Raw genomic sequence first — 11,437 nt, 5'->3', positions numbered from 1 at the left:
GCTGAATGAACCCAATTTCCAACAAACATAATTCTATTTTGTGTCTTTATAAGCAAGAAGGAGAAAAGATAACATTCTGGAAACAACTAATATTTCAACTTTTTGCTTAAAAAACAACAACAACAAAAAAAGTATATAATGTAGATTACTTAAATTGACATAATTAGCACAGAGAATAATTGGGCTGTGGAAATAAGGCACCAAGGCTTTAAAGTCCTTTAGTAGAAAGGGTAGCAATTACTGAGCTGCTGCCTTTATCTCTTGAACACAAAGCATGTGTGGTCTGAGAGAGCTGATGGGCTGACATTCAGTTTCCCCATTTTTGAGTTGTTTATGCCTATGGAAAACAAGGAGCATAAAACCTTACAGGTTTGTCATGGGACATGAATGAGATATTTCACATAAAGTCCTTTGTATAGCACCTGCCATATAATAAGCTCTTAAACAATGACTGTAAAGATAACACAAATCTTTGCAAAAAGAAACAACCATGCAACCAGTGAGAATAAATACTATACAAGTTTTACAAGGACTATATAATATTTATATAATTAAAATGCAGACATGTTAAAGAACAGTGAATAATTAGACGTTTGTGTCTGTTAAAGAGGCAGAGGATGTGTTTGTGTGTGTGTCTGTGTGCTCATCATTGCAAGCTCACACGCACATGATTTTCCTACAGGGGACTTCCCTGGTGGTCCAGGGGTTAAGACTCCATGCTTCCAATGCAAGGGGCACAGGTTCAATCCCTGGTCAGGCAAATAAGATCTTATGTGTGGCATGGCCCGGCCAAAAAAATAAAACGACTAGGTTTTCTTGCAGGGACCCAAAGAACTCTTGATGGGTGAGGGTTAACATTACACTTAGTCCGTGTCATTTCCCTGTTCTGGATGGTATATACTGATATTACCAACCCTTGCCTGAGCGCACCTGTGGAGAAAGGTTCTCTTTGTCTTTTCGAAAGTTTTCCATTTTGGTTCTAACTGAGGGGAAAAGAACAACAGAAATGAAGTCCCATTTTGGTTTAGTTAGATTTCATTTTATAATATCTGGGGGGAAGAAATGAATTGAATATGCACTTTTTTTATTAGTCAAGAATGTGTTCTGCCCTCCATCTCTTCCATGTGGCCACCGCAAACCCCAAGATGTGACAGTATGCTAATATCAAACCAATTTCTGGCAACAAAGAGGTACAAGTTTCCTTCCCTGTTCTCTCAGCATCACCTTGATTAAGACAGTCTTAAGGAGGGAGCTCTAAACAGCATGCAGTTTCTAAGAAAAACAACAAACTGAAGATGAAGTAAATATCTGTTTAATTTACATATATCAGTAGTGTAACTGATATTAGTCTGGAGAAAGACAAAGCACACTGAATTATACATGTACGTCTAGTTTTCTTTGTAAAAAAAAGTTTTTGGAAAGAAACATCTGCAACTTTACAGGGTACCCTGGGATTTTAACGAGGGAAGAGCACAGTCCACTATAAATTCTATTAATTCTACATTGTAATTTAGCAGCAAACATGTTAACATGGGAACATTAAAGTCATAAAGGAGCTTTATTGTTTGTGAAAAAAAAAAATCACAGTTCTTGACATTACAGCCTTTTCTCTCCCCTCCCCAACCCCGGTAAAAGGGCAAAAAAAGGTCAAGGAAATATTAATTTGTAAAAGATCTACTTTTCTAGTGTCGATTGCTACACACCATTTCTGTTCTGTGAGGACATGCTGCAGAGGGGAGCTTCTTTCTGTACAGTGACCGTCTCACGCATAGACTTTCCATACCCTCTGCAGGTGTCCTGAATGAGGCCAGTAGGTCAGTGACACCAGTGGTCAGATGTCAAGGTAAACAAACAGATCAACACACATTTATCCCAAGATAACACCCTATGTTAGTACTATTGCAAAAAAAAAAAAAAAACCCACAAAAGAATCCTGATTTTTAAGTTTGAAAAATGTACAAAAATATCAGGACAATTATAAATTAATATATATTAAAGCATCGAGAAACAGCAAAAGGATGGCCTAAAATGTTAAGTACAATGTACTTTGATACAATAAATATTTCTCATTGAAACCGAATACTGTATAGGGCTGTTTAGAACTCATAGAAACAAAAATTCATATTATTACTAATTTATTTATCAATAATCTATTGGTTCTTTATCATCTCCTTTGTCATTTATATTACAAAAAAATTAATACTGGAAAATGGTAGATAAACACTTTTGTGTGCTTCTCCTGCTAACATGCTGACATTTAAAAAGAAGATAAAATTTATTTTAGCACTCTCATCTCCTCTCATGAATGGAACTCCGGTCTTCAGGATACCTTATGTTTTGCATAAAATATTTCTCATCCATTCATTCCAGCTGTGAATTCTGGAGTTCCATCCATCTGCTTTGCACCCTCACTCACACACATGTGCTTGGTCTGTCCTTCCTTGTGAACCATGTAGATGAGAACCACAGCACAGAGAATTATGCTCTGGGCAACTTCTCATCAGCAGAGAGAACCTTGTCTCTCTCTTGGGTATGTGCTTCTGCTGGTCTCCAGCAAATTAAAGGCTGAATCCAAGTTATCATGGTTCCCATCGTTGTTCTAATGCCTTCAGGTGTATCATTCTTTATACTTCTCCAGCATTGGGGAAGCTTTAGTTCAAGCATTTCTTTTTTTTTTCTAAATGCAGAAAAAAAAAGTCTTCATTCTCATAATAAAAATAAGTCTGTTCTGTATTTTACAATATATTTCAAATATTTCCACTATGAAGCATTCATGAGTCCAACAGGGTCAAGAAGTAGACAACATTTTCCAAAGACCAAAGCTGCCAGGGATGTGTTTAGGAGGCGCAGCGGGTACAGCCGCACTTTACCACCTTCTCCACCTCGTCCACAAACGAGGACCCATCAGTGCATTCGAAGGAGTATTTCCTTCGCTTGCTCCTCAGAGGTCCGCAGCACTGCCCGCCTGCACAGCCCCCTCTGCATTCCAACCGAGACACCTTCTTGGTCGTCTGGCAAGCGGCGTAGCCCTGCTGCTTTTGGTAATAATCTCTTATCCGTTCCCCTCGACAAGAGATTTCTAGAAAAGAACAAAAAGCACAGGCAGTGTGAGGTCAGTTGCTGTAAGTTGTGTGAAGTGGCTGTGAATCTACTGCTCAATTAGGGAGATGCTACTTTGGCTTCCGGTTTGTAAGGGCTATTTTCAGCCTTTTGCTCAAATTTGGTATGACAGGCTGGTAGCACAGTCTGCTCTGATCTTTGCAGAAGACATCTTCTTGGCCTTTATTTTGAGCAAGTGAATACTCTATATGTGACTATAAAAATACTATGCTTTTGGACCGACAAGAAAATTGGATTCCTAAATCTTCTCTTTTATATAGCAAAAATATACATCTTCTGTTTTTATATTACTAACAGCTGGTTTTGTTTACCACAGGGCACCGTTTCAGAGAGTATGCAATTTAATTTATTAGACCTAGAGTTTAATACCATTCAATCTGTTACTTAATACAAGTAACATTCCACTAACTTCATAAATCACCCGAGTATGAACTAGTTCAAAAAGAGCCATCTGCTAGAAGCCTCCACGGGCACGTTCCTTTCATCTCATCCCCCCATCCACACAACAAAATCTCTGCCAGCTGGAGGTGAAGCACATCCTGATCATGCAGACACAGAAGAAGGAAGTGCGTGGGTTGAAATGTCGGCCCATTTCTGTCCCTCTCTCCTGCATAATTTGCTATGTTAAATCAGTTGATTCTAAGGGCAAAGGTGATTTTGTCCTAAAGCTAGAGCAGAATTATTAGCACCTTCTTTTCTGTGCCAGAAGAATGAGTGGTTTATACAGATGAGAACAGCAGATGAAAGTAAGAAAAGTGGAAGTGTTAGTCACTCAGTCATGTCCGACTCTTTGCGACCCCATGGACTGTAGCCCACCAGGCTTCTCTGTTCATGGGATTCTCCAAAGCAAGTATACTGGAGTGGGTTGCCATTTCCTTCTCCAGATGACCTTCCTGACCCAGGGATCGAACCTGGATCTCCAGCATTGCAGGCAGATTTTTTACCATCTGAGACACTGGGAAGCCCAAAGGTAAGCAGGAACTAAGGAAATGAGCTTCTGCATAACAGAAAAAGGAGCATTTTCATAGCAAATCACGACATGTGAAGACATGTGAAGGCCCTGTAAAATTCTGCCACGGAGGTTTGACAGTGAAAGTCACTCAGTCGTGTCTGACTCTTTGCGACCCCATGGACTATACAGTCCATGGAATTCTTCAGGCCAGAATATTGGAGTGAGTAGCCTTTCCCTTCTCTAGGGAAATCTTCCCAACCCAGGGATCGAACCCAGGTCTCCCCCATTGCAGGCAGATTCTTTACCAGCTGAGCCACAAGGGAAGCCTGCCATGGAGGTTTAGTACCTTCAATATCTGTGCCTGCCTCACACTAGACAGTGAATCAATAAGAGCAACAGTGCAAAGAGCTGGCATTTCTCAAGTCACTCTCCTCTCTGTGTGTCTCCCTTCCTCTCTTTTCAAAGATGACGGCCCCTCTTGCTCTGCCAAGAGAGGGAGGGGCCCGGCTGGCTCGGCTTACCTCGATCACAGCTGTCCCCGGTGTATCCGCTGCTGCATTCACAGTAGGGCTGCCCCAGTCCTGAGAGCCTGCATTTCCCATGCTTGCACTTGATCGCCTGGCACGGGTTAAACAGATCCTCCTCTTCATCACAGAGGACACCCCCATGGCCCTCTAGGCACTTGCAGCTGTAGGAGAACGCATTGATGGGCAGGCAGGTGCCATGGACGCATCTACAGAGGAGGAGGAATGCAGGGATGGAAATGCATGAGGCAAAAAGGATAGGAACTGAGGGAGGATGATGGAGGGAATACAAGGGAGACAGTGCTAATGGACTAACTGCCTTCTCTCCCCTCTACCCCTTCCCCTTTTCCTTCTTTCCTTTCTTCGGTATGGGTTTCAGGGTTGGAGAGTGTGGGTTTAACTCCCAAGCAGCCCAAACTCACTTATTTCCAAGACAGGGGTCATTGGTCCTCTGATCACAGAGGGGCCCTGTCCATCCTTCCTCGCACTCGCAGGTGAAGCCGGCCTGGCTGCTGGGCTGGCATGTGCCGTGGGCACACACCTTCTTGTGGCATGGTTCACAGCCGGGCAGGATGCCGGTCTGCATGGGCACCTTCCGGAAGTCCTGAAGTTCGCTGTTGATGTAAAGGTTCCGGATGCAACCGTGGAAGCTGGTGCCATTCTGCCCAGGGGCCTGGCGCAGAGCTGCGGCCACGTTGTTTTTCCCGGGCATGCCTGGGGAGGGACACCAAGTCAGAAGCCAGGTTCCCCAGGGTTCCTCAGCCAGGGGCCACCCGGACCCTGTTAGCTCTTCCAGTGGGATGGGAGCTGTTTGAGCGACTCTTCTTTAGGAGAACCAGACAGAACAAGCATCCTGTCCTGTGGTTCTCAACCAGGCTGCACATCAGAATCACACTGGATCTTTGAAGAAATACTGATGTTTGGGACCTCAGACTGATTTGATCAGATTACCTGGGTGGAGTGGGGGAGGGAGAAGGGATGTATGTTTCTTTGTTTTTATTTTTTGGAAGATGCTCCAGGCCATTCTAATGCACAACTAGAATAAAAACCCTAGGTTCACTGGCAGTCCACTTTTAATTTTTAGCATTTGGTTTTTAAAAACCTTATATAGAGGCAAATATCTATAAAATCTAAATTCAGGTCACTGTACTTAAGAGTAAGTTTGAGAATGGGAGAGGGATTCCTGCTCCTTTACCTCCACACCCAATTCCCAACCTGGACACATATCCCTGAAGCCCAGAGTTTCACAAAGCAGTTTTTATTCCCTGACCAACCCCAGGGCCCAGAGAGCTCAGAGGACATGCTCAATGTCACTAGTAAGACTAGGTTAGAATTAGGCTGATAAGACAAACTTCCCTAATTTCAGGCCATAGTTCAGTCCTTTGATTTTCAGAGAATGAGAGCTGAGGTTCACAAGGACCATTCACCCCAGTCCTGACAAATTTCAAGCTGGCAACTAGTCCAGCGCAACACTGGCAACGTCCCAACTCAGCCACGGATGTCACTGCTGGAAAAACTCACCCTGCTTCCTATCAGGATAGCACCTCATTCACATCTTATTTTCTCCTTGCTAATTGGGTGAAACATTCATATTCCAAGAAATTGGGGCTATAAAAGAAATTCTTCCCAAACCAGAATTTGCAATCTTGTGTGTGTGTGTACGCGTGTGTGTGTATGTTCTTTGTCGCTCAGTTGTGTCTGACTCTTTGTGACCCCATGGACTGTAGTCCACCAGGCTCCTCTGTCCATGGGATTCTCCAGGCAAGGATACTGGAGTGAGTAGCCTATCCTTTCTCCAAGGGATCTCTCCAACCTAGGAATCGAAGTGGGGTCTCCTGCAATGCAGGCGGATTCTTTACCAGATGAGCTACCAGGGAAGCCCCATCTATAAATATACACACACCACACATACACACATATATATGTGCTGTGTGCTAAACTGCTTCAGTCGTGTCCGACTCTTTGAGACCCCAAGGACTGTAGCCTGCCAGTCTTCTCTGTCCATGGGATTTCCCCAGGCAAGAACACTGGAGTGGGTTGCCATGCCCCTCTCCAGGGGATATATATGCACATGTGTGTGTGTGTGTGTATATATATATGCATACACACAAATATATATATACACACATAAATACATACATACACACATATATACACACATGTATATTCCATTAGTGATAGTCATCTGGTAACCCTCATTTGGTAAAGCTGAGGAATCGTTCCATGACCTAAGCCAGACCCTGAAATAGTTCCTGGATGGGATCCTACGTGAAGCATTGGGGAGGGGATGGAGCCAAGGTCTTCAGAGCAGCTGACATTCTCCCCTGCACTCGACTCTGAGCTACTGGCTGAGGGGCTGAAGCTGGGAAAGACCATGGCTCTCACTCTCTAGAAGGTTTGTTGGTTATAAAGAGCAAGAACCACAGTACTCTCTGGGCCCTGCCTTGTGGTAGAATCTTCTCTCCCATTCAAAGGAGACCCATTTGAGGTCTAGAAGGCACCAAAGTCAGACAGTGGCTTATACAAAAACACTAGGCTAGAGATCAAAGCCTGTATTTTTGGACCGTGTGCATTCAGGCCAGTCAATTCCTCTCTTCTGGGGCTCAGTTTTCTCATCTGTAATGCCCATGGATGCACCACCTGTTTCCCAGCTTGAAATACCTAAGACCCACTAGAGGGGGCGCTGTTCAGAAGAAAGCTTCCCAGGCCCCCTTTTCCCACCTGAGATTCCGACCCAAAAGGGAGGGGTGGGCACAAAAATGTAAATATATAGCTCAGGTGAATCTGATGCAAATGGATCCGGTCACACTTCACCAGGTACTGAATTAGGTGTTGTGGATTGAAAGTCATGAGTTTGGGTTTTTAGTCTGCCTGTGTGGCCTCGGTAACTGGATTGCTTCCTAGAATGGGGTCCAAAGGACAGAATGTTCCATTTCCAGGAGAGGACTAGTAACTGTAAATTTCTTGTCTGGGGGTAAGTTCTTCCTCTTCTTCTTTTTGAAGAGACTTTAAACCATTATTTATTTATTTATCTTTGGATATGCTGTCTTCTTTGCTGTGTGGGCTTTTCTCTAGTTGTGGTGAGCTGGGACTCTAGCTGCAGTGTGTGGATTTCCCATTGCAGTGGCTTCTCTTGCTGTGACACGCGGGCTCTAGGACATGCAGGCTTCAGCAGTTGTGGCACATGTAGTAGCATCTCCTGGGCTCCCGGGCACAGGCTCAATAGCTGTGGCACACGGGTGTAGTTGCTCCGTGGAATGTGGGATCTTTCCAGACCAAGGATTGAACCTGTGTTTCCTACACAGGCAGGCGGATTCCACTGAGCCACTAGGGAAGCCCAAGGGGATAAGTTCTTCTAATGTAATCATAACCATTCTGCAAAACATGTGGACTCCAATATCTGGACATTTATGATCCTTTCTTCAGAAGTTAAAAAAGAACTTCTTCCAAATCTATTTCAAGAGCTCCCACAACATGCATGTATATGCACGTGTAAAGACTAAAATGTAGACCCATGAAGTTCCACGGCAGGGAGAAGCAATTAGTAAATGTGTTCCTTCTATTCCCAAAGCTAACAATGATACAAGTCTAGTTTTGATTGTAGTAATTTGTAAACAAAAATGTTGATACATCACATATATATTTGCTTTCGGCAGGATATCATAAAGTCAAGAACTATCATAACTCAACGTTTTCAGGTGCTTGGTAGACTTCTGACCAGATAACTAAGTTTTAACTGATAAAAATAAAAGTAAGGTCCAGGGATTTTTCCTTCAGCCTTTCCTCTATGCCATGGACGATAGCTGGGATTTACTGTTGATAAACAACAGCTAATTTAGTAGATACCTTTTAGCCTTAACAAGCTCTACATGTTTCAGAGTGACAATAAAGGGACCAAGTGTCAACAGTGAGGTTTTGTCAATACTGTCCGGACATTAGGAGAGGATTTGTGATGCATGGAGGGTGCCTCTATGTGTGGGTCTTTAAAAAAAACAATCCCACTAATACAGGTCTTCCCTGTAGTTCAAACAGTTAACAGTTTGCCTGCAGTGGACACTGGGATTTGATCTCTGGGTTGGGAAGATCCTCTGGAGAAGGGAATGGCAATCCACTCCAGTATTCTTGCCTGGAGAATCCCATGGACAAAGGGGACTGGCGGGCTACAGTCTGTAAGGTCACAAAGAGTCAGACACAACAGTGCAATTCAGTTCAGTTCAGTTCAGTTCAGTCGCTCAGTCGTGTCCGACTCTCCGCGACCCCATGAATCACAGCATGCCAGGCCTCCCTGTCCATCACCAACTCCCGGAGTACACTCAAACTCATGTCCACAGAGTCGGTGATGCCATCCAGCCATCTCATTCTCCGTCGTCCCCTTCTCCTCCCGCCCCCAACCTTTCCCAGCATCAGAGTCTTTTCCAGTGAGTCAACTCGTCGCATGAGGTGGCCAAAGTATTGCAGTTTCAGCTTTAGCATCAGTCCCTCCAATGAACATCCAGGATTGATCTCCTTTAGAATGGACTGGTTGGATCTCCTTGCAGTACAAGGGACTCTCAAGAGTCTTCTCCAACACCACAGTTCAAAAGCATCGATTCTTCGGCGATCAGCCTTCTTCACAGTCCAACTCTCACAACCATACATGACCACGGGAAAAACCATTGCCTTGACTAGACGGACCTTGGTTGGCAAAGTAATGTCTCTGCTTTTTAATATACTATCAAGGTTGGTCATAACTTTCCTTCCAAGGAGCAAGCGTCTTTTAATTTCATGGCTGCAATCAGCATCTGCAGTGATTTTGGAGCCCAAAAAAACAAAGTCTGACACTGTTTCCACTGTTTTTCCATCTATTTCCCATGAAGTGATGGGACCAGATGCCATGATCTTTGTTTTCTGAATGTTGAGCTTCAAACCAACCTTTTCACTCTCCTCTTTCACTTTCATCAAGAGGCTTTTGAGTTCCTCTTCACTTTCTGCCATAAGGGTAGTGTCATCTGCATATCTGAGGTTATTGATATTTCTCCCAGCAATCTTGACTCCAGCTTGTGCTTCTTCCAGCCCAGCGTTCCTCATGATGTACTCTGCATATAAGTTAAATAAGCAAGGTGACAATATACAACCTTGACGTACACCTTTTCCTATTTGGAACCAGTCTGTTGTTCCATGTCCAGTTCTAACTGTTGCTTCCTGACCTGCATACAGGTTTCTCAAGAGGCAGGTCAGGTGGTCTGGGATTCCCATCTCTTTCAGAATGTTCCACAGTTTATTGTGATCCACACAGTCAAAGGCTTTGGCATAGTCAATGAAGCAGAAATAGATGTTTTTCTGAAACTCTCTTGCTTTCTCCATGATCCAGCGGATGTTGGCAATTTGATCTCTGGTTCCTCTGCCTTTTCTAAAACCTGCTTGAACATCTGGGAGTTCACGGTTTACATATTGCTGAAGCCTGGCTTGGAGAATTTTGAGCATGACTTTGCTAGCGTGTGAGATGAGGGCAATTGTCCGGTAGTTTGAGCATTCTTTGGCATTGCCTTTCTTTGGGATTGGAATGAAGACTGACCTCTTCCAGTCCTGTGGCCACTGCTGAGTTTTCCAAATCTGCTGACATATTGAGTGCAGCACTTTCACAGCATCATCTTTCAAGACTTGTAATAGCTCAACTGGAATTCCATCACCTCCACTAGCTTTGTTAGTAGTGATGCTTTCTAAGGCCCACTTGACTTCACATTCCAAGATGTCTGGCTCTAGGTCAGTGATCACGTTATCGTGACTATCTTGGTCGGGAAGATCTTTTTTGTACAGTTCTTCTGTGTATTCTTGCCACCTCTTCTTAATATCTTCTGCTTCTGTTAGGTCCATACCATTTCTGTCCTTTATCGAGCCCATCTTTGCATGAAATGTTCCCTTGGAATCTCTAATTTTCTTGAAGAGGTCTCTTGTTTTTCCTATTTTGTTGTTTTCCTCTATTTCTTTGCATTGATCACTGAGGAAGTCTTTCTTATCTCTCCTTGCTATTCTTTGGAACTCTGCATTCAGATGCTTATATCTTTCCTTTTCTCCTTTGCTTTTCGCTTCTCTTCTTTTCACAGCTATTTGTAAGGCCTCCTCAGACAGCCATTTCGCTCTTTTGCATTTCTTTTCCATGGGGATGGTCTCGTTCCCTGTCTCCTGTACAATGTCACGAACCTCAGTCCAGAGTTCATCAGGCACTCTATCTATCAGATCTAGTCCCTTAAATCTATTTCTCACTTCCACTGTATAATCATAAGGGATTTGATTGAGGTCATATCTGAATGGTCTAGTGGTTTTCCCTACTTTCTTCAATTTAAGTCTGAACTTCGCAATAAGGAGTTCATGATCTGAGCCACAGTCAGCTCCTGGTCTTGTTTTTGCTAACTGTATACAGCTTCTCCATCTTTGGCTGCAAAGAATATAATCAATCTGATTTCGGTGTCGACCATCTGGTGATGTCCATGTGTAGAGTCTTCTCTTGTGTTGTTGGAAGAGGGTGTTTGCTATGACCAGTGAATTCTCTTGACAAAACTCTATTAGCCTTTGCCCTGCTTCATTCCGTGCTCCAAGGCCAAATTTGCCAGTTACTCCAGGTGTTTCTTGACTTCCTACTTTTGCATTCCAGTCCCCTAGAATGAAAAGGACATCTTTTTTGGGTGTTAGTTCTAAAAGGTCTTGTAGGTCTTCATAGAACCGATTAACTTCAGCTTCTTCAGCATTACTGGTTGGGGCATAGGCCTGGATTACTGTAATATTGAATGGTTTGCCTTGGAAACGAACAGAAATCATCCTGTCATTTTTAAGATTGCATCCAAGTACTGCATTTCGGACTCTT

At 43.5% G+C, this 11,437-nt stretch overlaps 1 protein-coding gene across 2 annotated transcripts in view; it reads right to left on the bottom strand.

Annotated features, from left to right (window-relative positions):
* Positions 1–1,028: 1,028 nt before the first annotated feature.
* The window catches only part of SLIT2 (slit guidance ligand 2), a 415,143-nt gene continuing 404,734 nt past the window's right edge, over positions 1,029–11,437 (bottom strand). For both annotated transcript variants that reach the window (XM_055434236.2, XM_055434237.2), the window contains 3 exons: positions 5,019–5,310; positions 4,594–4,805; positions 1,029–3,079 (listed from right to left, as the gene is read on the bottom strand). In XM_055434236.2, the coding sequence (XP_055290211.1) occupies positions 2,838–3,079; positions 4,594–4,805; positions 5,019–5,310 (746 nt within the window). In that variant the 3' untranslated portion in view covers positions 1,029–2,837. The remainder of the gene's footprint in view (positions 3,080–4,593; positions 4,806–5,018; positions 5,311–11,437) is intronic.

Source organism: Moschus berezovskii, chromosome 5 (genome assembly GCF_049115385.1).
Source record: "Moschus berezovskii isolate FMDL1 chromosome 5, NW_MosBer_1.0, whole genome shotgun sequence".
Taxonomy (NCBI): Eukaryota; Metazoa; Chordata; class Mammalia; order Artiodactyla; family Moschidae; genus Moschus; species Moschus berezovskii.
The sequence above is the reverse complement of the archived record's forward strand: the minus strand, read 5'-3'. Positions and strand labels throughout refer to the sequence as shown.